Below are 26,893 nucleotides of genomic sequence, written 5' to 3'. Positions count from 1 at the left end.
CCCCCACACTTACAGCCCCACGTAATCAGCTGTGCACACCCATACACGCTCCATAGATACGCACGTGCATGCCACTCCTGCCGGATCCTATTGGAACACACCTTCCCACGCTGCAAATATGTAGCCAACAAATCAACAGCCACATAGACCCATAGCCACAGATACACATTCACAAACCATAGAAACATACAACCCACCCCCCGGGAGAGATGGTCACCTACGGACACACACACACACAAACACGCACACACATACACCCCAGGGCCCCCCAGCCCTGGGAGAAGTCAGAATCTATAGGCGCTACAAAGTCCGCCCAGGGATTGACCCCACCCCATAGGCTCTAGCCACAGGCTGACCCCGCCCACCAGCCACGCCCCACAGTTAACCCCACCCCAGCAGTCGGCCCCACCCCACAGGCCTTGCGCACCTTGTGGGATGCCATCTCGCTAACAGAGCGGTAGGTCTGCATGGTCTCCAGCTGCTCCAGACACCAGTCGAGCTCCTCCAGCGTCTCCCGGGCCAACTGCTGACACGTCTCTTCTGGAGAAGGAGCAGCCAGGGCAGTGGCTGAGAGGGTCTACATGCAGACCCCAGAGGTGATGGGGGCCCACCACGTGAGGAGGGTGCAGGGAGAGGGGGATGAGACAGCCTCCCCGGGTGAGGGACCCCCCACTGGGGCAGCAAGAGGGGTCTTTCCCATCCCCCGGGGCTTAGTTACCTGATAGCGTGGCCTTGCAGATGGGGGTTGGGCCACCCAGCGGGGACCGCCTGCAAAGAAATGGGGCTCCAACAACAGCCTGGTTCTCCCCCATCTCTGCTTCCCCTTGTCCATGAAGAATGCTGATTTTCCTTTTTCTGAGCCTTCTCTGTGTCCCAGGCATGCTGCCATGTACTCTGCCCGCAGCCTCTCACAGAGCCCCACAAGAACCCATTTTACAGATGAGGAAACTGACGCTCCAGGAGGTGAACTGACTTCCTCAAGACTACACGGCTGGTAGGGTCAGGTCCTGTGTCTCCAAAGTCCCTGCTTCCCTGACCATCCCTCCCCCCAGCTCCTTGAACATGAGGATGGCTCTGCCGCCCACTCCCAGAGGGACCAGCAGCTCTCAGCCACACCTCTGCCCCCAAATAATAACAACTACTTCTATTTAGTGAGCACTTACTATGTGCTGAGCAATATTCAAGCGCTTTCTATATATCACCTTCTGAACTCCTCACAGCAGCTCTCTAATGGAGACACTATGAAATTCCCATATTATGGAGGGGAAACAGAGGCACCAGAGGATGCTATTTGCCCAGCAAGTTGGCATCAGGGCTAGGAGTGGCCCAGAGGCTGGGGTGGCTGGCCACCTAAGAACTCTGTCCAGACCCCTCCGTCTTTATTTATAAAAGTTTCTGCGTCTTAGGCATTCAAATCACAATGATTTACTGGCTCAGAGGGAGCTGTCACTTGAACAGAGGCTCAGAGAGGTCAAGTGCCTGCCTGAGGTCACACAGCAGCACGGAGAGTTGAACCCAGGTGTGCTGAGCCTCATGTTCATGGGGCATTGGGGCCCAACCTCCACTTACTTGTTGCTGGGAATGGGCACATTGGTCAGGAGGGAGAAGTTGCTGCGAACGCTCCGGAGACTGGCCAGCACCTGAGTTGGGGAGCCACAGTGAGGAAAGTGGTCCACCCAGAGGGGCAGCGGGGGCTGGGCCCCTGTCCCCAAGTGTGGTGTAAGGTTAGAGCCCCTCCCTCCTTAGGGGAGGGGTCTTACCTGGGCGAACGGTGTCACGATGAGGTCCTCTGCATGCCTACAAGGACAGGGGCAGGTCAGGGGTCCTCACAGTGGGACCCCCAAGGGCCCGGGGTGGAGAGGGGCTGGGATGCAGGGAAGCAAGTCTCTTGGGGGGGCGGTCACTCTGGGGGGGGGCTGGGCCCAGGGAGGCTGGTGGGCAGGAAGGGGGCTCTGTGGGTCGGTGGGGGGAGGACACTTACACCTCACAAGGGTGGCCATGCTGCGGGGGGCCGGGCAGGGAGAAGGGCTCAGGGGTGTGGGTGGGGCGGGGGGGAGGTGGGCGCAGAGACAAAAGGAGGGCGATGAACACACCATAGGGGCTGGGCTTGGGGAGACCAGTGGCGGGGAGGGGGCGGAGGGCCGGAAGGAGCCGCGGGGAGGTGAGATGGATGCCTCGATGGGTAGGGGCAGGGCTGGAGGACTGGATGAGAGGGAAGGGGGCTGAAGAGATCAGGAGTGCTCACACCTCCACAGGTGGTCATGATAAGGGGGGCTGGCTTTGGGAAGCCCAGAGTGGGGGAGGAAGAGGGGGTCAGCCCAGGTGGACACACTGGAAGCAAGTGGTGGCCAGGAGGGGCTGGCTCCCTTCTTGCTGGAGAGACGGGATGAGGTGGGCCAGGTCCCCAAAAACCAAGGGGTAGGAGTGGGCTTGGGCAGGTTGGGTAGGTGGGGACTATATGGACTTGAGTCTGGGCTGGGCCTGAGGGAGGGGTTCAGCGTGGCTGGGCAGGGGGCAGAGATAGGGTGGGTGCTCATACGCCGCTGGGTGGACATGCTACAGAGGGACTGAGCCCTCGACAGGGGATAAGGGTGCTGTTTACTTTTCACTAGGGAGGACGGGTGTGCAGGTGGACGGGGACTTGGGCAGTGTCCCCCTCCTTGCTGGGAAGGGCAGCTTGTGCTGGGGCCAGGCCTGGAAGAGCTGGCGGGTAGGGATCGGGGGTGCTCACGCCTCGCTGGTGACCGACGAGTTCCGGGACATGGTCTTGGGTGACATGTCATAGTCGCTGTCTGAGCGGTAAAGAAAGGATTCTCGGCGCTGGCTGGTGGCCGCCCCAGTGTGTAGCACGAGTCCCGGGCTCGCCTGCGAGTCCAGGGGGCTGCGGCCTGGCGATGGCGTCGGCCCATTCTCCGCCTCCAAGCTGCAAGGGGCGGGCAGGAAGAGGGGTCAGGGGGGCTGAGATGGCATTGGGGGGGGTGGGTCAAGAGGAATACGGGGACCAGGGAAATTCCTGGCAGAGAGACAGGTACCCCAAAAGAGATGGGAGACAGGAAATGACAGAGATCAGTGACTGAGCGCCTTTGTGGGCCAGGTCCTGTTGCAGGAGCTGGAGACACAGCAGGGACCAAGACAGACCATGATCTGCCCTCACAGAGATGACATGGGGAGGGCTAGACTATCAAAAGGTTAACCTAGCAGCAACGCACACCCCAAAAGTCGTGGGGTCTTCCTTGGCTCTGTTTTTTCCTTTGCACCTCAAATCAACCAAATTTGTTCAGAATCTGTCCACTTTGCACCCCTTCCTCGGCCGGCCCCACCTTAACACTTGCCTGGACCAGTACATTCGCCTCTGCCCTGGTCCCCAGCTCCCGTCTTTGCCCCCCAGTCTGCTCTCCTACAGCGGCCAGAGGGAGCCTGTGAACACCTGAGTCAGGTCACATCACTCCTCTTCTCAGAACCTTCTACGGCTCCCAGCTCACTCAAAGCAAAAGCCAAAGTCCTTGCTGTGCCCACAGACGCTCCCCACGACCTCCCAGTCTACCCCTCACATACTCTGCTCCAGCCATAATGGCCGCCTAACTGTTCCTTAACATTCCAGATACATTCCTGCCTCAGGGCCTTTGAACATCCCTTTGCCCAGATCTCCATTGGCGCCTCCTTCACTTCCTTCAGGCTCCTTCTCAAATGTTGCCTCCTCAAGAAGGCCTCTCCTGACCAACCCATCTAAAATGTCAACCCCTGCCCTTATAGTTCACATTTCCCTTCCTTAAAATAAATACTACTTACCTGACACATTCTATATTTTACTCTTCACTGTTTGCCTTCCCTTCTAGAACTAAGCTCTGCAGGGCAAGGACTTTTGTCTGCTTTGTTCACTACTGTATACTTTAGGCCAAGAACATGGCCTGACACGCAGTGGATGCCCAAGAGATGTCAATCGCATGAATCAATGTATGAGTGAATGAATGAATATACGGACTGCCATGCAGAGAATTAAAATGATGTGGGTAGGGCTTCCCTGGTGGCGCAGTGGTTGAGAGTCCGCCTGCCGATGCAGGGGACACAGGTTCGTGCCCCGGTCCGGGACGATCCCACATGCCGCGGAGCGGCTGGGCCCATGAGCCATGGCCGCTGAGCCTGCGCGTCCGGAGCCTGTGCTCCGCAGCGGGAGAGGCCACAGCAGTGAGAGGCCCGCGTACCGCAGAAAAAAGAAAAGTGAGGTGGGTGACTGGAGAGGTGATTTTAGCTGATATGGTTGAGACGGGCCTCTCTGAGGAAGTGATATCTGCAGGATATCTTTCAGGAGCAGGTCCTGAAAGATGAGAAGGTGTAGGCCACAGGTCAGGAGGTAGGAGAAAGTACTCCAGGGTGAGGAAACAGCAAGTGCAAACGCCCACTGGCAGGATTTGGTTCTTGTTGGAGGACCAGCAAGGAAATTGGTGTGGCTTGAGCAGAAATACAGACAGATGACAGAGACAGGACACAGCCTGGTGGCACTGGCAAGACAGACCCTCAGGATGAGTCAGGGAAAAGCTGGCTGTGCCACTTCCCGGCTACGTAACTTGAGGGAAAGATGGAATTTCAGTTTCCTCATCTACAAAACTGGGACAACCACCATCTGCCTCAGGCCATCCAGGTGACCAGTGTCAACACAGGCAAAACGCTCAGAATGGTGCTTAACAAAGAGCTCAGAAAACACTGGCAACTACAAGTCTATCAGCCTCATATATGCCACCTGGGTAGTGAACTCAGCAAGGCAATCAGTATGAAGATTTGAGGATGAGAGTGGGGAGCTGTGTGCCTGTGACATGCTGTGTGACTTCAAGAAGGTCACTGCCTCCTCTGGTCTGTTACTCTTAAAGTCAGGGGGTTAGCAGACTGGTCAGCCGACTTCAGGCAATGCTCTGGCGGGTACAAGGGGGTAGGGGGAAGAAAGAGAACCCTCCCTCCCTTTCTGGTCCTACTACTGAATGTCAGCCTAAGATTTTATTTGAATGTTCCCTCTGCCAAGAAATAAATCTGAAATCTCCTAGGCCAGGACAGTGATATCAATTTCCATATATTGGGCCTTTCTTCCGGGCCAGTCCTGGGGTGAGGGAATGGGCAAGGACTTCATTGCCTCCATTTTACAGATGAAGAAACTAAGGTTCAGAGAGGAGAATGATTGGCTCTGTGTCACACAGCAAGGTCATGGTGGGGTCAGAATTCAAACCAAAGTCTTGTGATTCCTCAGACCAAAATGTTAACTGCTGCCCTCTGCCGACTTGACCCCCATCAGAGCACATTCCTCCCCTTAGAGCAAATGTTTCCAGGGGTCAGGCGGCCAACATAAAAAGCAGAGTGGAGCTGGGGACCCTGACCAACCAGATGTTCCAATTTTAGTAAAGAAACCAGAAATTTTAAATAGTCAAAAATTCCAACTTCTTTTAAAAACAAACTTCAAAAAACGTTTTAAAAACATTGAAAACTGCTCTGCAAAAGACACTGTCAAGAGAATAAAAACACAAGCTATAGACTGGGAGAAAATATCTGACAACGGACTTGTGGCCAGTGTACATGATGAACTCTGAAAACTCAATAAGAAGAAGACAAATAACTCAGTGAAAAAATGAGCAAAAGTATGGTCAGTTCACCAAAGAAGATATACAGATGGCAAATCAGCACAGGAAACATCATTCCTCCTTAGGGAAATGCAAATTAAAACCATGGACTATCACTTCACACCTACTAGCATGCTAAACAAATGAAAACTGACAACAATATCAAGTGATGATAAGGATTCAGAGCAACTGGAACTCCCATTCATTGTGGATGGGAATGCAAAGTGGTACAGCCCCTCTGGAAGACAGCTGGTCAGTTTCTTATGAAATTAAACACACGCTTATTGTACAAGCCAACAAATCCACTCCTATATATTTACCCAAGATAAATAAAAACATACTTCTACTCAAAAACCTGCTGACTGATGTTTAGAGCAGTTCTGTTCATAGTCACCAAAAACTAGAAACAAGCAAATCAAGTGTGCGTCAACGGGTGAATGGATAAACGGTAGCAGAGCCATGCCATGGAATACTATTCAGCAATTTCAAAAACACAAACATGAACTACAGCTCTTCCTTGACTTATGACAGGGTTATGTCCTGATAAACCCACCATAAATTGAAAATATCGATAGCTGAAAACACATTTAAGACACCTAAACTACCTACATCACAGTGTAGCCTAGCCTACCTGAAACGTGCTCAGAGCACTTACATGAGCCTACGGTTGGGCAAAATAATCTAACACAAAGCGTATTTTATAATAAAGTGCCGAATAGCTCATGTAATTTATGGAGTACTGTACTGAAGCTGAAAAACAGAGTGGTTGTACGGGTCTAGAACGGTTGTAAGTGTATCAATTGTTTACCCTCATGATCGCGTGGCTGGCTGGGAGCTGCGGCTTTTGCTGCCGCTGCCCAGGATCACAAGAGAGAATCAGACCACATGTTACTAACCCAGGAAAATATCAAAATTTGAGGTACGGTTTCTACTGAATGCGTATTGCTTTCACATCATTATGAAGTTGAAAAATCATAAGTCGAACTGTCATAAGTCGGGGACCATAAGTACTGTGAAAGAATAAATATATATATTTGGCCTCAGCCTTGGTTTCCTGGTACACAGTTCCTAAAACCCTGGAAATCTCCACAGTAATAGGTATCTTTTTGTATGCTAACGAGATGACTGACCGCTAGGGACTCCTGGACAGCCTCCGGATGGGGGCTGGTTGCCAGGAGAGCCAACCATATGATTAGAGAGGCTGGACCAGTTCAGGGACCAGGACTGGAGGTTGAGTTAATCACCAGTGGAATGGCCAATGGTTTAGTCAATCGTGGCTACATAATGAAGCCACCATCAAAATCCCTGAATGACACGGTTTGGAGAGCTGCTGGGTTGCTGAACATATCAAGGTGCTGGGAAGGTGGCACACCTGGGGAAGCTCCAAGTTCCTCCCCCAATTCCTTTTTCTATGTATCGCTTCCATCTGGCTGTTCCTGAGTTGTATCTTTTAAAATAAACCAGGAGGGGCTTCCCTGGTGGCGCAGTGGTTGAGAGTCCGCCTGCCGATGCAGGGGAAACGGGTTCGTGCCCCGGTCCAGGAAGATCCCACATGTTGCGGAGCGGCTGGGCCCGTGAGCCATGGCCGCTGAGCCTGTGCATCCGGAGCTGTGCTCCGCAACGGGAGAGGCCACAACAGTGAGAGGCCCGCGTGCCGCAAAAATAAATAAATAAAATAAAATAAACCAGGAGGGGAATACAAAAAATAAATTTTTAAAAATTAAAAAAAACCAACCCCCCCCCCCCCAGCAATCTAGTAAGTAAACTGGTTTCCTGAGTTCTGTGAACCGTTCTAGCAAATTATTGAACCAGAGGAGGGGGTTGTAGGTACCTCTGATTTATAGCTGGTCGCCCAAAAGCACAGGTGACAACCTGGATTTGAGACTGACATCTGAAGTGGGGGAGGTCTTGTGGGACTAAGCCCTTAACCTGTGGGATCTGCACGAACTCCAGTTAGTGTCAGAATTGAATTAGACTGTAGTTCACCCAGTTAATGTCCATAGAGTATTGGAGAATGGGTTGGTGTGGGGAAAAAACCAAACACATTTTGTGTCAGAAGTTTTCTGCAAAAGTAGAAAGAAACAGTTTCCTTTTTAACTACTCAAACACAAAATAACTTGGATGACTCTCAAATGAATTTTGCTAAGAGAAAGAAGCCAGTGGTGGGGATTACATGTGTCAAAACTCATACAACTGGGGCTTCCCTGGTGGCGCAGTGGTTGAGAGTCCGCCTGCCGATGCAGGGGACACGGGTTCGTGCCCCGGTCCGGGAAGATCCCACATGCCGCAGAGCGGCTGGGCCCGTGAGCCATGGCTGTTGAGCCTGCGCGTCTGGAGTCTGTGCTCCGCAACGGGAGAGGCCACAACAGTGAGAGGCCCACATACCACACACACACACACAAAAACCCCTCATACAACTAATAAATGAATTTAGCCAAGTTGCAGGATATCAAATCAACACACAAAAGTCAGTTGCTTTTCTATGCCCTTAACAATGAACAAACTAAAAGGGATATTATGAAAACAATTCCACTTACCATAGCATCAGAATGATTAAGATACTTAGGAATAAAGTTAACCAAGGAGGCAAAACCTCTGTATACTGAAAACTACAAAATGTTGCTGAAAGAAATTAAAAACACAAATAAATGGAAAGACATACCATATTCATGGACTGGAAGACTTAATAATGTCAAGATGTCCATACTACTCAAAGCAATCTACAGATTCAATGCCATCCCTATCAAAATTGCAACAATGTTCAGGACTTCCCGGGTGATGCAGTGGTTAAGAATCCCCCTGCCAATACAGGGGACACGGGTTTGAGCCCTGGTCCGGGAAGATCCCACATGCCTTGGAGCAATTAAGCCCGTGCGCCACAACTACTGAGCCCGCGTGCCACAACTACTGAAGCCCGCACACCTAGAGCCCGAGCTCCCCAACAAGAGAAGCCACCGCAATGAGAAGCCCTTGCGCCGCAACGAAGAGTAGCCCCTGCTCACCGCAACTAGAGAAAGCTGGTGCGCAGCAATGAAGACCCAACGCAGCAAAAAAAAAAAAAAAAGAAGAAAGAATAAATAAAAATAAATTAAAAAAAATAAAAAGACACTATTCAGGGAGTGAAAAGGTAATCCACAGAATGGGAGAACATTTCTTTTTTTTTGCGGTATGCGGGCCTCTCACTGTTGTGGCCTCTCCCGTTGCGGAGCACAGGCTCCGGACGCGCAGGCTCAGCGGCCATGGCTCACGGGCCCAGCCGCTCCACGGCATGTGGGCTCTTCCCGGACTGGGGCACGAACCCGTGTCCCCTGCATCGGCAGGCGGACTCTCAACCACTGCGCCACCAGGGAAGCCCCAGGAGAACATTTTTTTTTTAATAGTTTTTTTTGTTTGTTTGCTTGTTTTTGCCCGCACCACGGGGCAGGCAGGATCTTAGTTCCCCGACCAGGGATTGAACCTGCGCACCCTGCAGTGGAAGCGTGCAGTCTTAACCACTGGACCACCAGGGAAGTCCCGGGAGAATGTTTTTGCAAATCTCATATTTGACAAGGGATTAATGTTCTAGACTATATAAAGAACTCCTAAAACTCAACAACAACAACAACAACAAAACAAACAACCCAATTAAAAAGTGGGAGGGAATTCCCTGGTGGTCCAGTGGTTAGAACTCCGTGCTCTCACTGCTGAGGGCCTGGGTTTGATCCCTCGTTGCGGAACTAAGATCCCACAAGCCACGTGCGTGGCAAAAAAAAAAAAAAAAAAGTGGGAAAAGCACTTAAATAAACATTTCTTCACAGAAGATATACAGATGGACAATAAACATGAGAAGATGCTCAACACCACTGGTCATTAGGGAAATGCAAATCAAAACCCCAATGAGAGGGACTTCCCTGATGGCGCAGTGGTTAAGAATCCACCTGCCAGTGCAGGGGACACGGGTTCGATCCCTGGTCCGGGAAGATCCCACATGCCACAGAGCAACTAAGCCCGTGTGCCACAACTACTGAGCCTGCGCTCTAGAGCCTGCGAGCCACAACTAGTGAGCCCGCATGCCATAACTACTGAAGCCTATGCACCTAGAACCCATGCTGCACAATAAGAGAAGCCACCACAATGAGAAGCCCACGCACTGCAATGAAGAGTAGCCCCCGGTCACCACAACTAGAGAAAGCCCGCGTGCAGCAACGAAGACCCAACGCAGCCAAATATAAATAAACTTATATAAAAAGAAATCCCGGGGCTTCCCTCGTGGCGCAGTGATTGAGAGTCCGCCTGCCGATGCAGGGGACACGGGTTCGTGCCCCGGTCCGGGAAGATCCCACATGCCGCGGAGCGGCTGGGCCTGTGAGCCATGGCCGCTGAGCCTGCGCGTCCGGAGCCTGTGCTCCACAACGGGAGAGGCCACAACAGTGAGAGGCCTGCGTACCGCAAAAAAAAAAAAAAAAAAAAGAAATCCCAATGAGATACCACTGCATACCCATCAGGATAGCTATTATTAAAAAAAAAAAAAAAAAAAAAAGGAAAATAACAAGTGTTGGGGAGCACGTGGAGGAATCAGAATACTTGTGCCCTGCTGGTGGGAATACAAAATGGTGAAGCCAGTGCGGAAAAGAGTTTGGCAGCTCCTCAAAAACTTAAGTACAGAATTACCACGTGATCCAGCAAAGCTAACTCCTCAGTATGTACACCCCAAGGAATTGAATGGCAGGACTCCAACAGATACTTGTACACCAGTGTTCCTAGCGGCATTATTTACAACAGCCAAAAGGCAGAAACAACTCAAATGCCCATTAATGGGTGAATAACGAAAATGTGGTATATATACAATGAAATATTACTCAGCCTTAAAAAGAAAGGAAATTCTGATGCATGTTTCAACATGAATGAACCTTGAAAACATTACGCTAAATGAAATACGCCAGACACAAAAGGACAAATATTGTACAATTCCACTTACATGAGGTCCCTAGAGGAGTCAAATTCATAGAAACAAAGTAGAATGGTGGGTGCCAGGGGCTGAGGGAGTGGGAATGGGGAGTTAGTGTTTAATGGGGACAGAGTTTCAGCTTAGGAAGATGAAAAAATCCTGGAAATGGATGGTGGTGATGGTTGCACAACAATGTGGTTGTACTTAATGACTGAATTGTACACTCAAGTTAAAATGGTAAATTTTATTATGCATATTTTACACAATTAAAAAAAAACCCTGGGCTTCCCTGGTGGCGCAGTGGTTGAGAGTCCGCCTGCCGATGCAGGGGACGCGGGTTTGTGCCCCGGTCCGGGAGGATCCCACATGCCGCGGAGCGGCTGGGCCCGTGAGCCATGGCCGCTGGGCCTGCGCGTCCGGAGCCTGTGCTCCGCAACGGGAGAGGCCACAGCAGTGAGAGGCCCGCGTACCACAAAAAACCAAAAAAAAAAAACCAAAAAAAAACCCTTATGCAATATATACTAAAAAGGCTGAATTTTGGGAATTCCCTGGCAGTCCAGTGGTTAGGACTCTGCGCTTACACTGCCAGGGCCCTGGTTCGATCCCTGGTCGCAGAACTAAGATCCCACAAGCTGCACAGCACAGCCAAAAACAAGGTGAATTTTACTTTATGTTAATTTTTTTAAGTAAATTAAAAAAAACACAAAACACTCAGGGACTTCCCTGGTGGCACAGTGGTTAAGAATCCGCCGCCAATGCAGGGAACACGGGTTCGAGCCCCAGTCCGCGAAGATACCACATGCCATGGAGCAACTAAGCCCGTGCGCCACAACTACTGAGCCTGCGCGCCTAGAGCTTGTGCTCCATAACAAGAGAAGCCACCACAGTGAGAAGCCCCTGCACTGCAACGAAGAGTAGCACCCGCTCGCCGCAACTAGAGAGAAAGCCCGCACGCAGCAACGAGGACCAAATGCAGCCAAAAAAAAAAAAAAAAAACCACGCTCAGGAATGAAAATACTCTTAGATCATGAGCTTGGGCCTTTGATGATAATGCCCATTTATTAAGCACCTGCTGTGTACTGGGTGCCAGGTTAGATCCTTTAAGCTTATAGTAATAATAATAAGATATTTATTCAGTATCTGCCGTGTGCCTAGCACTATCAAAGTGCTTTGTACACGTGAACCCAATGAGGTCTCCCACTAACTCTGTGAGTTGGGTTCTGTTAATGTCCTGGGTCAACGAGGAGGCGGTGGTGCAGAGAGGCAGCGAGGGGTTGGTGGCCTTGCTGCCTGCGAACCATGTCCTGTCTCCCAAGGCCCAGCCTGGGCGTTTTGGCTCTGCTGAGTGCCCCTGTGGAGGGGAGAAGAACATAGTTCCATACTGAGGACCTCAACCCCGCCCCAGGACCTGAAGCCACAGTTCGTTGGGGGAAGGTGAGACCCAAGTCCAGAGGGCGCCCGACTAGCCTTGCGGGCAGATCCTGCAGCCCCAGGGGACTCAGCTCACGTAAGCAGGAGCCCAGAGGCCGGGATGGGAAGAGGAGGCTCCCTGGGGCCCTGCTGTTTGTGCTTCCAGGAGCGAATGTCCCCTGGGCTGTGGAAGGGCAGAGGAGAATCGGGCCTGTTGAACTGCAGCCTGAGTGTGTGTGTTTGTGTATGTGTGTGTGTAGGGGGGGTGGGGTCTCAGCTACCCCTCAGAACCAAACCCCAGAGCTGTGGGAACTCACCCCTCCCTGACCTGCCACTGCTCAGCGTGGCCAAAGTCAGGCTGGAGGCTGTTCCAGCACTGTCCCAGTGGGACCTGAAGCCACAAATCAGAGTCAAGGGCAGCCGACAGGCCCTGACATCACAGCCACACACCCAGACACTTCATCACAAAGGAAACGACTTGCCCAAGGCTCCCCTTTGGACAGGCTGACCACTTGATGGCATTCACAGTTGAAGCTGCTACCTGCCTCCACCCCTCTGGGGCCCCGAGGCCTGCCCACCTGGGCTCCCAGAGCATCAGATTGGGCCTCTGCAGGACTGTGCAGCCTAGGGGCAGATCCAGGCTTCAGAGAGTTCTGCTGCAGGGGCCATGGGAAAGAAACAAGCAGGGGAGTGGGGGTGGCCAGGAAAGGGGACACATCCCAGTTGGTAAAGATCATGACAATGAAAGTAGCCAGCTGCTACTGAATGTCACATGCTAGGCACTCTGCTATGCCTGGATGTGTACTAATGCCCCATTTTCCAGAGAAAGAAACTGAGGCACAAACAGGATGAGTAACTTGGCTAGTGGTAAAGCCAGGATTTGAACCAGGGCAGCCGGGCTACAAGGCTGCCCAGTAAATCACTGGGTGTCCGTCTCTCCCAGGCAGGCCTGGCATCTCCCTGGGCTCCCTGCCCCACTCCACCTGACTGCCTTGTAGGAGGTGCCAAGCAGGCTTCATGGAAAGGCCTGGCATTTGCTTTGTGAAGGTCACACGGAGGTTGGGGGCGGGCGCTGGTGTGTGTCTGCCAGGAGGGCGCATGGTGCCAGGTGACACGGCAGTTTGTGGGGCTGGGTGTGCAAGGAGGGTCTGTGTGTGTGTGAGTCGGGGTGTGTGTGCACGCTCAGGAGCCCCTGTGTGCATATAGTGTGGATTTGTACGTGTGTGTGTGTGAGAGCGGGGTCTGGGTGTTGGTGGTGCCTGTGTGTATCTGTGTATCTATGTCTGTGTCTGTGGTCTGTATGACCTTGGGAGAGGGTACCTGTGTGCTGCACATGGGCCCTGACTCCTCAGTGGGTATGAGGTTGAAAGCTCCCGTGTGTGGCCATGTGCAGGTGGGAATCGGGCCTGGGTGTGCGTTGCAGTGACAGTGTGTACCTGGGATCAGCGCAGCGTATGCGAGGCTGTGTGAGACCAGGGTTTCTGTGGTGTTTGTCACCATGGCCGTGGGTCACCTGTGGGGTTCTCTTTTTGGCCCCGTCAGCCAGAAGACCCATGCCTAGCACAGTACACACCAGGTGATCTCGATTACCCTGTGTGTGGGTGTGTCTGTGTTTGTGTCCTGTGTAGCTGCATATGTGGAGTGCGTGTATCCATGTGGGAGAGCATGTGCATGTCTGGGTGTCGGAAGCGGTGGGTGCAGGGGAGCAGGTACGAGGCTGGAGCACCCTGAGAATTCTGAGAACCTAAAGACCACTTCTCTGCCTCAGCGCTGTCCAGCTGATTCTAAATACCCCCCAAGGAGTTCCAGCAGGAACCTCCTCCCCACCCCCACCCCAGCTTGGTTTTCATCCTGGCAGCCCCAGCAAGGAGGAAGGGAGGGTAAGGCTGGAGGCACTGAGCAGAGCAGGGCCGGAGGGACGTGGCTTGAGGCCAGTAGCCCGGGAGTGGAGCCTGGGTGATGCAGGACACCCATATTTGCTGCTACGGTGAATGCCAGAAGCCCAGATTTGGGGCACAAAGAGGGTTAAGGGATCCCATCTTGGGTAAGCAGGAAGGGGGCAGGACCCAGCACCCATTCTGGGGGGCACCACCTGCAGGAAGCCCTCAGCAGCATCCAGACAGTTTAGGACCAGGGAAGGGGGTGAGCCTCCAGACCAGATAGACCCTGTAAACCACTCTGGGGACTCCCCGCAAGGCAGACTGCTCCCCCACCCTACACACACACACACACACACACACACACACACACACACACACACACACACACACACACACACACACACACACACACACACACACACACACAGCAGCCAGAGCCCTCCAGTGGCAAAGGAGGGGACTGGCCGGGGGCCACCCACCTGACAAATCTGCCTGGAGGGTACCAACAGGTGTCCTCGTCGCTGAAGGAGAAGTGGACCAGGGACTCAGGGCCCGCGGGGGGCAGTACCAGGGCAGGGGGCCGGGGTCGGGTCCGGGGTGCTGCACTGGAGCGCATGAGTGCCAAGCACCGTCGGGGCGCGCATGGGGACGGCTGCAAGGTGGTGTGGCGCGCACTGCTCTCCAGGCCCTAGGTGTCTGCAGCCGCCGCCGGCGCCGCCTCCACACCCGCCCTCCCGGTGACCCCCCGCCCCCAGGGACGGCCCCGGGCGTTCGGGCACCCCCCCCACCCCCTTCCGCAGCGCCTGGGCGGGCTCCGCGCCTGCCTCCTCCTGCGGGGGCCCTGCGGAACTCTGCGCATACTTCCCGCCTGCCTCCCTTCCCCCGGGCCTCGGAGGGTGCCCCGGGCTCCGGTTTCCCGGGTTCCGAGCCCTCCCCTGGCCCCGCCTTTTCCACCCCTTCCCTGACGTCGAGCTGGGCCCCCTGGAGGTCTCCGAACGCCGTGCGTCCTGCGTGGGGGAACGACTTGCCAGCGGGCGCAGTGCGGGGTCCGGTGACAAAAACCCGGGGAAGGGATGATGGATGCGGGGGAGGTGGAGTTGGGGGCGTGGGGGCGGCGTAACAGAGACAGGAGAGGCAGAGGTCAAGACAGCGACACCGAGAGAAACCGGAGACAGGCACTGATTTCCCCCCACACACACTCTTCCCGACCCCACGCGGGCCTCCCAGGGGCCTCGACCCCTCCTCCTTATCTCTTCCCGCCCCGATCTCGTCCCCAAATCCGGACGCGGGCCCGCGTACTGTCCCTGCAGCGCCCTCTCTCAGCCTGTGTCTCCGGACTCAGGTTCTAAACAAGTGCACGCGGAGAGTATGGAGGAGAAGGGCAACCAGAGAACCTCTCCGGGTTCCGGAGAAGCCCCCGAAGCCAGCCCGTGCCTACCTCCGGGCCGCCAACCTCCGTTTCCAAGATAAACGGACACTGGAAAGCCAGACCGGATGTGGCCTCCAGGCTCCTCACCCGCAAGCTGCCCGCCGCCGCGGCCCACCCCGGGTCTGGCCAGGAAGGGAACTTCCATTTGCCCTCCTTGCTCGGTGCACGCGGTAATATTCCAGTGCCTCCTGGCAAGGCAACCCCCAGAGGGCAGCGCTGGCCCCATTTCACAGGCCTGTGGACTAAGGATAACACAACTGAACACACGTCCCCACATCACCCTGGATGGCAGGTTGGCTTCACTCCCCCAAAGCCTGACCGCAGCTTCAGGTCTGCGCAGGAAGTGGGAGGAACATAGCGTTTATTGAGCGCCTACTGCATGCCTTATCAGATGTCTCCACAGCAACCCTGGCGAGCAGACTTGATTTTTATCGCTGCCCTGTGACGGAAGAAAAAAAGTGAGGCTGACAGAGCCAGCTACGAACCCCAGACCCTGGCGCGCGCCTGATGGCCAGGGGGACTCGAACCCACAGCCACCAGCGCGTACTTACCCGGCCCACGCCTGGCGACCGAAATCCTGAAAGCCGCGGAGAAGCCGAAGGCGCCTGCGGAAAGTTGGGGACGGGCTGGCAAAGAAGACAGGCGAGGAAGGTGGCGAACGTGGGCGGCGGGGCGCGCGCGGGGCCGGGGGCTCGGGCAGGAACGCCTCGTCCTCGGTGGCCGCCGCTGCCGCCGCCGGGAAGGCCTCCAGCTGCAGTTCGGGTATGCGGCCCAGGGCGCGCGGCCGCGCCATGACTTCGGCGCGGGCCGCGGGTGGGGGGGCCGCAGGGCGGCCCAGCCTCGGCGGGCGCTGGGGAACAGCGCCGCCCGCCCCGCGCGGCCCACACAGGCCGGCCGCCCTACCCGCGGGCCCACGGGCCCCACCCCTCCCGGCCGCCTCGGCCCTTCCGGCTACGCGCTGGGGCCGCCCCTGGGGCGGGGCGGGCCAGGGCCCCCCACGCGCCGCGGTGGGGACACCCCACAGACGCCAGGGGCCCCCCGCAGTCCCTCTGCCGTCCTCAACAATCGCCGGAAGCATCTCTACAAACACCTGGAATGCCCCCAGATCTCTGGGGTGCTCTCACACACACACACAGCCTCCACGATGTTGAGAGGTACTACAGACCTCAGGGTCATCCCCAGAGTCCCTCAGACTTAGATCTCCACAATCCTAAGGAGTGCCCCTACTATCCCTGAGCTGTCCTCACACAACCCAGAGGTACCCCCCAAATCCATGGGTTCCCCCACAAAACCCAAAGGTGCTCTGAGAGGCTCCCATAGACACCGGACACTCTCACAGCTCCCCAGATGTCCCCTCATTGTTACTGAAACATGCCCACAGACTCCAGGGGCACCCCAACAATCCCAGGATGCACCCACAAATGCCAGAGGTGCTTTGAGAGTCCACGAGAAACCCCTTCAGATCCCAGGACAACCACTATGTTTCCTCAGATGTCCCCCAAATCCCCTGGGGCAGTCCCACCATCTCTGAGTCATGCGGAGACCCTCCAAACACCCCAAGAATCCCCCACAGCCACAGAGCATTCCCACAGATCTCCGTGAGGGCCACCCCAAATCCTAGGGTCCCTTAGAGGCCTCAGGAAGGCTTCCACAATCCCTCAGATCCCCTCCCCTAGTAGTTCCACAGCATTCCTGAGACGCCCCCAGAAGTGCAGAGAACCCAGCATTACCTCAGGGGTGCCTTAGGACTCAGGGGACATTCCCATAACCATGGGGATGCCACCAAAATCCTGGGGTGCCCCCCATAGATCCCAGGGGCACAACTAGATTCCTCCACAGCTCCTAAGACAGGCCTACCACCCTAGGCTACCCCCAGAATCCAAGATGTACTCACGATCCTTGGGGCACCCCCAGAATGCCCCCCCACAGGCTCTGAGACATGCCTTATAAGTCTTAGACACCCCTAGAAGCCTGGAGTATGCTCACAGCCCCCTAGACACTCCTAAGAATCCCCCCAGTCCTCCCACTACTTAGCACCTCTGAGGCACCTCTTAGAATTGGGGGCCCCACAGCTCATGAGGTGGCTCCAGGAACCCAACCTCCCCTCAGCACTGACTTCTGTGGGGTCCAGTGGTGGGGACTCTGCATGCCCAGCCACTGTGACTCTGTGGGGGGCATATTATCCCCTCTCACAGATGGGGAACCTGAGACTCAGAGAGATGAAGATCCTTGAATAAAGTCAGCTAGCTAGTTATGATTCCAGAGCCTATCCCTCCTGTCTACAGCTCTCTGGGGTTCGGGAAGGGGGAGAAACTTGTTTAAAATAAGAAAATGGGGCACATCTCTACTTTAAATCTAAATTGCCTCTGTGAATATCTTTCCCTCTCTACCTGTTGGCTCCCATGTCAAGGGGCCCAAAGTTGGATGACCTAGGCTTGAGTCCGGCCTCCGGCGCTTCTTATTCATTTGACCTTGGCCCAGTCACTTCATTTCACTGAGCCTCCGTTTTCCTACCTGTAAAATGGGTAAAGTAACACTACAGACCTCATGGATGGACACATAAAAGGCTCAGAAAAGTGTCTGTACACTTTTCACTGAATGTTAGGACTAATTCTCAGGACAAGTGGTCCTAGCAGCTGCTAGGGCCTTACCTGAAAATTCCCCAACCACAGCAGCAAGGCTCCTGGCTGGCTGCACCAAAATGTGTTACCAAGTCCAAGCTTGTACTGCTTGCCACACGACAGGCCAATAAATTGAGTGCTAAGTTATTGGGGCAAGGAAGAGTGACTTTATTCAGAAAGCCAGCAGACCGAGAAGATGGTGGACTCATGCCCCAAACAACTATCTAGTTACGATTATTATTATTGGACAAAACATTTATGGAGAGCTTATAATGTGCAAGCCATGCACTAGCCAGAGGATACAGATGATGGTTGATGATGATAAAAAGATGACATAGCAGCTAACCTTCAGAATGCTTCCTGTGCATTTACCGCCTCTAGCTATGATCTCATTTAATTCTCACAAAATGCCCATCAAGTGACATTATTGTCCCATTTTACAGATGGGAAAACTGAGTCTTGGAGAGAAACAATCTGCTCAAGGTCACAGAGCCAATGAGTGGCTGAGCCAGGCTCCAGACCAGTGGTTGTCTCCTTTTATTTCACGATAATTCCCCCCCCAGTGCCTTTTTAGACGCTCCCTTCCCCACCCACCCCCAAGGTGCCTCCTTCATGAAATGTTAATGCCATAGATATGCTGTATATCCATTTATGTACTGGGTGTTTATCTGGGCTTTATACATAAAAGTAAGCTTTTTTTCACACCTCCATCCCAAGAACCAAATTTCACCCCGTTGGAGGTGATGTTGCCTTGTTGGGAATGCAGGGCTTTCCAACCTTGGCACCATTGACATTTAGCACCATATGATCCTTTGTCCTGGGGGGCAGTCCTGTGAGACAGTAGCAGTGGCAGAATCCCTGGCTCCTCCCCACTAGATGCCAGTAGCACCCCCTCAGTCACGATGACTAAAATGTCTCCAGCCATTGCCACATGTTCCCTGGGGGGCAGAATTGCCCCTGGTTGAGAACTGTTGCTCTAAACCCACTAAGACCCATGCCCTGGCCACCGGTACCCCTCAGTCTAGGTACAAACAGAAAGGAAGGGCATTTGTATTTACCTGCCCTCAGGGTTCCCTGCATTGTTTTGTTGATTCCTCACATCAGACTTTGGGAATAGGGTTCATACTAGACCCATTTCAGAGATGGGGAAGCTGAGGTCCAGAGAGGGAAGTGACTTGGTCAGGGTCACTCAGTCTGGAAGGAGCACAGCTCGATTATGAGTTGATTATTATTATTATTATTATTTTTCCGTGACACGTGGCTTGCAGGATCTTAATTCCCCAACCAGGGATTGAACCCCGGCAGTGAGAGCGCCGAGTCCTAACCACTGGACCACCAGGGAATTATCTCGATTACGAGTTGAGTTGTCTGACTTCAGAGACTGGAATTCTGGCCCAAAGGGCCTTCACGGTTCAGTTTCCTTCTGGCCCCCTGAAGTCAGATATAAACTGAGGTCTAAAGCCAGCCCTGACCATGATCTACAAGGCCCTACATGAGCTGCCCCATCACCTCCATGCCCCATTTCCTTCCAACACCCCTTGCTCACTCTGTCCCAGTCACACTTGCCTCCCTGCTTTTCCTCCAACACATGAGACAGGTTCCCACCTCAGAACCTCTGCACCTGCTATTCCCTCTGCTTGTCAACCTCATCCTTCAGACACCCACATAGCATCTTCTCTCACTTCATTTAGGTCTCTCCTCAAATGTCACCTCCTCAGAGAGGCATTCCCTGACCTCAAGGTCCCTCTTTTCTTCACATCCCATGCGTCACCATCTAGAATTATTGAATGCCTTTCCTTATTTCTTCCTCACTCACTAGTCTGAGAACTCCAGGATGGCGGGAACTGGGTCCATTTCAGTCTTCACCACAGTTCGAAGATGTTCAATCAATGTTTTTTGTTTTGTTTTTTATTTCTGGATTTTTTTTGGCCGCGATGTAGGGCATGCAGGATCTTAGTTCCCCGACCAGGGATCGAACCCACGCCCCCTGCAGTGGAAACGCCGAGTCTTAACCACTGGACTGCCAGGGAAGTCCCACTCAATCAATGTTTTTGGAATGAATGGCCCTGTTGCAGATGAGGAAACTGAGGCTCAGACAGGTGAATTCCTTTCCCAAGGTCACACAGCAAGTCAAGGGCAAAGGCTGGATTTGGGCTCTTACTCAGGAGTGAAAACAGTGGGCTCAGATGCCCCCCAAAACTCTGCCCTCACCCTGCCGATCTGCAGTTCTCCCAGGCCCAAAGCCCTAGTTTCCTGCAACTCAGAGGAGCTTGCAGTCCATCTGTTACTGCTGAAAGACGGGGCACCCTGGCAGCCAGAACCCGGGTTTGTGGTTTGGGGGACGCCCCCTTTCGCTCTGCTGAGGAAGTGCATTTTGAGGAAGTGCAGTTCTCAAAACAACAGCTTCTCGCTGCCCAGCCCCAATGTCGGCTATCTCAGCCTTACCGCAGCCCGGGGGGTGGGCAGATCTTATTCAGCCCGGCTTTACTGATCAGGAAACTGAGGCCCAGAGAGGCATGATGCTGGCCCCAGGTCACACAGCGAGTCAGCGGACAGGGCTACAATCTGAATCTCACCCACTGGTCTGGAGTCGAGGAGAACTGGTTTTTAACAATAATTCTGCCCTTCCTTCCTCGCTGTGTGCCCTTAGGGAAACCACTTGTGTCTCAGTTTCCTCGGCAGGAATGGAAAGCCAAAGATGCCGGGAGTTAAAACGCAGGTTGGTGTTGGGAGGCCCTGGCATGGGCATTGGCTTGGGCAAGTGCGCGCGGAGGCGAGACGGGAACTCCGCGTCCTCAACTTTTCCGCCAAGTTCCTCTCCATCCGCCTGGCGGCCGTCTCCACCACGCTCGGCTGAAGGTGGAGGATGGAGGTAGCGGCCTGGTACCAACCCCGGGTGGGCGAGGACCTCACCCGCAGCCTGCGGTCGGCCGGCCTGGCGCCCGCTGTCCGCGACGCTCAATAAACATGAAGTAATAATACGGGGCGCCGCGGCAGTGACGGCGGCGGCGACTTTGCTCGGGGACGAGAGTTCCGGAGGCAGGTCCGGACTCTGAGCGCACACTCAGCCTGTGCCTTTCTTGTCACCCAGCAGAGGGCGTGCGGAGGGAGGGGCGCGAGGAGAGACCTACTCCCGATACACACGCAGGGATGTGGGAGCGCCAGGGACTGGGGGAGGCGAAGACCCCAGTGGAGACCACGGGTCAGAGAGAGACCCCAGTCCGGCTGTATCCACCTCCTCCTGGGGCCAGGCAGAGCCTCCCTCGGTGGGGAGAGTCTGGGGGTTCAAAAGGGGTCGGTACGTTGGCCTCGCCCCCCAGTTCAGGCAAGTCTCTCCACCTCACCACCAGAGTCCTTCTCTTCCTCCAGCTCCATCTGCCTTTTGACAGATCGTGGCGGTGCCGTGACTCAGCCCCACAGGGAGCCGGGAGCGCAGGCTCTTACATCCCCAGGTCTGGAGGGGGGTTCAGATGCCATCTCAGACGTGGGGGGGGGCAGTGCCCTCTCTTTGGAGGTTCCTGTGATTCAAGTCTGGAGGGCTCTCTGGATCCCCTTTCTGGTGGCTGCATGAACTCTAACGTGGATAGCACTGGAGCCCCCTGTGTGTGCACCCTTTCTGGAGAACTGGGCTGGCAGAATGCTCATTCCTAAGGAGTGAGTTCCCATGAGAGGCCTTTCAGTTTCTCCTTCCTCCTTCTGCCTGGGGGTGGGGGGAGGATGCTGGCACCAGTGCCCTCCCTCCGGCCACAGCCACTGGAGGCTATGCAGGCCCACAGTGAAACAGAAACCTGAGCCCCTGCGGGGATGTGGTTGAGGTTCCTGTTTTCCCTTCCCACCCTACAGGAGCAGGGTCTACGGAGGGCCCACCTCCTCTCCCAAATTCGGGTCCCTGAGTGACTACCAAGCACTCGCTGTGTGAAGTCCTTTACACACATCCTCAATCTCACAGAACTCTCGAAATGATCCCCACAGGGCAGTGACAACAACAGCCTCACTTTACCGATGGGAAAACTGGGGCTCAGAGAGGGCAAGACACTTGTGCCAGGACACACAGGCATCAGATGGGACCTATGTTGGAATCTCAGCTCTGCCATTTCCTGGTTGTGTGAACTTGGGTAAGAAGGAGAAGGCGGGACTTCACTGGCAGTCCGGTGGTTAAGACTCCGCACTTACACTGCAGGGAGCGCGGTTCAATCCCTGGTTAAGGGGAACTAAGATCCTGCATGCATGTGGCGCAGCCAAAAACAGGAGAAGGGGCTTTGCCCCTCTGGGCCTCAGTTTACCTCACAGGTCACTAGGGATGAAGATGTGTGGAAAAGTCCCCGGCATGGAGCCCAAGAGTGAGCCATGATGAGACGGATCTCACTAAGATAATGACGATGATTGTCACTCAGCCACTGTCCCCAGAGAGTCAACATCACAGAGACCAGGGTAGGGGGAGTCCCTGGGGCCTAAAAAGGGACTAATGTCCAGTTCCTATTGGACCCCGCCGCCCCTCGGGTCTCTCAGGACAGTGACCTGCGCCAGTTTGGCGCGCTGCCCCTGGTCTTGGCATTTCCTGTTGATTCCAGCTTTGTTTTCCCTCAGCCTCTCTCCAGTTCCCTGTGGGAAACAGCAGGCTGTGAGTGCTGGATCCGTGACATTTGCTTCCTGGGGGTGGGCAGGGGTGCTGGAGTGCCCCGAATGGAGGTGGGTGGGTGACCTGGAGGCTGTGGTGTCTGCTGGAGATCCCCAGAGAGAGCTAAAATAGGAGGGTCCCAGCCTAGAAGGGCCTCCCTCAGGAACTCCAGGAGAGGCCTGAATCTGACGGTCCCAGGGGTGTTCCAAGTAGAGGGGCACCCATGGGAGTTAGGCGAAGCACTCAAAGCCATCAGTCACACATGTCACCAGGACACAAAGTCAGACCCCATCGGAACACTAGGTGGTTAGAGGACAGCATGTCAGGGAGTTGGGTGCACGCCCTGAAAGTGAGAGCACCAGCTCTCAGACACGGGGCACACAAGCAGCAGAGAACATTTCACAGTGTCTCAATCACAGTGTCCCCAGGAATATAACATCACAGTGCCACCATCACTGCATCCCAGAAACACACGCTGTCACGATCACTGTCCTAGGAGCACACAGAGTCACTGTCACAATCACTGTCCTAGGAGCACACAGAGTCACTGTCACAATCACTGTCCTAGGAGCACACACAGTCACTCTGTGACAATCACCACATCCTACAGTCAGGGACACAATCACAATGTCCTGGGAGCACATACAGCCACGCTGTCACAATCATAGTATTCCAGTAGCACACACAGTCATCCCATCACAGTCACAGCACCCCAGGGGCACACTCAGTCACCCAGCAAAATCACTGTGTCCCAGGACCACTCGATGTCACTGTCACAATCTCTGTCCCAGAAGCACACAGTCGCTTAGTCACAGTCCTGGGAGCACAGTCGTACAGTCACAATCACCATGTCCCTGAAGCACACAAGTCACACTGGCACAATCACTGTCCTGGGAGCACACAGTCAACATGTCACTAACTATACTATCCTGGACACACACACAGTTATGCTGTCACAGTCATAGGACCCCAGAACGCCAGGCAGGGCATGCAGCCTAGGTAGCCACAGCTGGCCATCCCCCACAGCTGGAGCAAACTCAGGTCAATGAGAGGGTACCCAACTCCCACTTCATCACTAACACTGTTACCTAGGGAGCCAGGGTCTCCCTCACCCTGTGGTGGGACTGTGCACCCCCTGAACACTGTTCCCTCCCTCTGGGCAGCTACTGAACCCTAACACTCCTGCCCTGAGCGGGGGCTCTGACATAGCACACAGGCCCCCAACACAGGGCTCCCCCAAGAGTCCCCCTTTAGATTACTGACCCCAGCTGCAGGGCAAGTCCATGAATCCCGCTCCCAATACAGTCCCCCCACTCTAGAAGGACCCTGGGAGCACCCCAGCCTGCAGGAAGCATTGTGGTTCTAGCAGGCACCCCCTACAGACTGACCCCTAGGCCATCCCCAAACACAGCGAATCTAGCCCCGTCAAGTGGCACCCAGCCTAGTCACTGTCCTGCACTGTCACCGACGAAGGCTACAGACCCCTAAAGCTGCAACCCTCAACCAAGACCCCGTTAATAGCACACGCAGCATGGCGCCCCCATAAATCGATCTCAGGATCATCTTCCATCTTCAGTACGAAGTCTCGGGTACAGTGCACCACCGGGGGTCAGGTCCCAGACGCCCCCGCAGTAGAACTCCTCCCCCCAGCCCCGTCAGTCACACTGATCCCACCCGCATCACAGCGCCCCTCCGCGGTCAGCGGGGCGAGTTGCGTCCTCTCTGCGCGCCTATCCGCTCCGCGCGCGTCCGCCGCGGAGTCTTACCGCCTGCAACTGCCTCCGCCCGCGCTGCCGCTGCCGGTGCCGGTGCCGTGAAAGGACGAGGGCCAGGACATGCGGGACGTGCGCAAGCCGGGCCGGTCGCCGGTGTCCACGGCGTCGGCGCGCTCTATGGGCCGGTGTGCCGGCCGCTCGGGCTCGGCGCGCTCCGCGCTGTCCGAGTAGCCGCGCTGCTGGATACGGATGGGGGTCCGCGGCTGCCGCCACAGGTGCTGGGGGGGCGGCTTCAGGGTGGCCTGGCCATCCCGGGGCCCTGGCAGAGACAGAGATAGGCTCCTCTCTGAGGGGACGGCCGGGGGCTCCATGGCCCCGGCCCCCACCTGCACACCAGGGGGCCCCGGCCTCTCCAAGCTGCACCCCGTTCAGCTGCGCGCGAGCTGACGCGCCCGGGGCCCCGCAAGTGCTCCTGGCCTCGGTGGGGCCATGGCGCCCCGGGGAGAGACCCGGGGGCGCTACGGGCCGATCGCCCCCGGGCCGGGCGCGGAGGCTTCCTGTCAGCGCCTGTCGCTCTGCTTGATGCGGGGCAGCGCTCTCCGCGCTCGGCGTCCCGCTCTGAGGCAGCCCCGGCTCCCCCGCCCCGTCCCGCCTCTCCCCGCCCCACGCCCGCCGCGGCTGTCAGCGCCGCCCCCCTCCTCCTCCGTCCGGGCCAGTGGGGGGCAGCCACCCGAGGAGGGGGCCCTTCCCGCCCACGCAGAGCCCCGCTCCCGGCGGGGAGGGGGCGCCGGAACTCAGCTCTCTCCAGAGCGCCCTGCCTTAGCCGCGGCGCACACGGCCACGAAGGAGTTAAACGGTTAATCCGCTCGTGAAGGAGACACCCGACTGGTTGCCGGTGTGTCAGTCAGTCCGTCCATCATGGTGGGGGCGGAGCCCAGTGCTGGCTTGTCCTCTTCGCTACCCCTGGCCAGGGGGAGCTTGTGGGAAGTGGTCCCGGTAACACGGATGCGGTCCCTGCAGCGGGCGGCGACGGTGTTCGGGGAATCTCCTTTTGGTGGGTCGGAGGACGGTGATGGTGTGTGTCCGGGGGCGGGATGTGCGCGCACGTGGCCTCTTCCGAGGGATGTGTGTTTTCGGTGTCTGCTAGAAGTGTGTGTGCGCACGTGGTTGGCTGCTGCGGTCTGCCTGTTTACCTGGATTTCGCTGTGCGTGTATCTGCGTGTCTGTGGCTGAAGGAAGTGTGTGCACGTGTGCTGCCTGTTTGGAGGGTGTGTGCCTCTCACAGGGTCTGTTCTGGTGGCCTGGGGTCTGTGCTTGTGTTCCCCCGCGATTGGGTGTGTACTGTGGTGGGTCCGCGCTCGCGGAGCTGTGCACTCGATTCAGCCTCTGTTGTTTGTGGTGTCTGAGGGAGTCCATGTGTGTTGGTGTGTGTGTGTGGCCGGCCTGGGGCCACTCTGAGGTGTTACTGGTGTGTGTCCCTTCTGTGTGGCTCCAGGAGGACACCCCGGCTCTGATACCCCGACTGCCCGCCCACCGCTCTGTGTATCGCTGCTCCTTCTAAAGCGCTTCTGCAGCAGGTAAACTGAGGCAGGTCCCGGGCAGCCGCGGGACGCATCCCCGTGCCCTTTTCAGGCGAGTAAACAGCCGCGCCTCCTCCCCGCTGCCCCCGCCGGCAGAGCCCCCCTTCCGGCACCTAAATCGGGAGTCGCCGTGACTCACGCTCCCGCCTCCCCCAGCGCCGCGCTGAGCGCGAGCGAGCAGAGAGCTAGCAGAATCCGAGCGCCCTCCCTTTCCCCCGCCCCGACCCAGGCCGAGCACTGGTGTCGGTGGCTGCCGGGCGGGGGGCAGAGCACACACACCAGTGGCCCGCCCCCGGCCGTTGCGCGCTCGGATTAACCAGCTTGGGTGCAAGTACGCGCAACCAGGCCCCGCCCCCGCGCGCCCCCCCTCAAGGGCTCCCCCCGGGCAAGCCTTGCCGTCTGCCACCGCCCTCCCTCCACACTGTTCTTATTGGAAAAAAAAAGAAAAAACAAAGCCCGTCTCCAACCCTCACAGCCTCTTTTCTCCCCGCCAGAGGGGGCTCCAGGCGTGGGCGAACGCAGAGCCAGAAACGCCCTCCCATTAGCAGCGGCTGGATGTCCCAGAGGCCAGAACTGTCCCCCAGCTTCTCTCAGGGACCCTCCCCACAAGTGCATACTCAAAAAGGCTTCTAGGGGATCGGTAAGGGCTGGAAGTCCTCCCCAGATCACTTGAGGGTCTTGGGCTGGACCAAATTCTTGGCGGGGGGGGGGGTTGCTGTAGTCTTGTCAAAGCTCTGGGTGGGGTAACACAGGGTGGGGTTGAGGGTGGGGTCAGGTCACAGCTGGGGCTGCACAAAAAGGAAAGCCCAAGGCAGTGGGCCAGAGCTGGTAGTTGGATCTGTGGCCTGAACTAGGTAGAGGCTAGAGGAATTTTCTTTCTTTTTTTTGGGGGGGGGGTACATTAGACCACTGGAGAGGGGAATGACAGTCACTTCCTCCCGCATTTGGAATTGAACCATTGTACCATGACCCAAGCAGAGACCCTGGAGCCCTCCGACTGAGTAGACAAAGGGGTGGGTGGGGAGATTGAGAGAAGCTGCAGAGAACAGTGGCAGCTGTCTGGCTTTCAAATTCATCCTTGGGCCAAGATGGGGGTTGAAGTGCTCTCCG

At 55.7% G+C, this 26,893-nt stretch overlaps 2 protein-coding genes across 3 annotated transcripts in view; both read right to left on the bottom strand.

Annotated features, from left to right (window-relative positions):
- Nucleotides 1–26,893, bottom strand: part of LOC101278828 (cAMP-specific 3',5'-cyclic phosphodiesterase 4A) — a 45,563-nt gene that overhangs the window by 11,232 nt on the left and 7,438 nt on the right. The window contains exons 1-6 of one of the 2 annotated variants that reach the window (XM_033401071.2): nucleotides 24,255–24,814; nucleotides 2,732–2,923; nucleotides 1,761–1,797; nucleotides 1,570–1,640; nucleotides 719–768; nucleotides 428–540 (exon numbers count right to left, since the gene is read on the bottom strand). In XM_033401071.2, the coding sequence (XP_033256962.1) occupies nucleotides 428–540; nucleotides 719–768; nucleotides 1,570–1,640; nucleotides 1,761–1,797; nucleotides 2,732–2,923; nucleotides 24,255–24,574 (783 nt within the window). In that variant the 5' untranslated portion in view covers nucleotides 24,575–24,814. Of the gene's footprint in view, nucleotides 1–427; nucleotides 541–718; nucleotides 769–1,569; nucleotides 1,641–1,760; nucleotides 1,798–2,731; nucleotides 2,924–24,254; nucleotides 24,815–26,893 lie in introns of those variants that run through there. The other variant, XM_049708135.1, reaches the window with a different exon arrangement.
- Nucleotides 15,594–16,167, bottom strand: LOC125960288 (zinc finger protein 574-like). Its single transcript, XM_049708152.1, has 2 exons — nucleotides 15,801–16,167; nucleotides 15,594–15,688 (listed from the first exon to the last, which is right to left on the bottom strand). The coding sequence occupies exons 1-2, from the start codon at nucleotides 16,040–16,042 to the stop codon at nucleotides 15,637–15,639; spliced, it is 294 nt and encodes a 97-aa protein (XP_049564109.1). The 5' UTR covers nucleotides 16,043–16,167; the 3' UTR covers nucleotides 15,594–15,636.

This window comes from Orcinus orca, chromosome 3 (genome assembly GCF_937001465.1).
Source record: "Orcinus orca chromosome 3, mOrcOrc1.1, whole genome shotgun sequence".
Lineage (NCBI taxonomy): Eukaryota > Metazoa > Chordata > Mammalia > Artiodactyla > Delphinidae > Orcinus > Orcinus orca.
The sequence above is the reverse complement of the archived record's forward strand: the minus strand, read 5'-3'. Positions and strand labels throughout refer to the sequence as shown.

Excerpts from the sequence above, each read along its gene's own strand:
- LOC125960288 (XM_049708152.1), bottom strand. The coding sequence starts at position 16,042 with ATGGCGCGGCCGCGCGCCCTGGGCCGCATACCCGAACTGCAGCTGGAG. Across the intron at positions 15,689-15,800 it reads GGTCGCCAGGCGTGGGCCGG|GGCAGCGATAAAAATCAAGT; the intron begins GTAAGTACGCGC and ends CTTCCGTCACAG.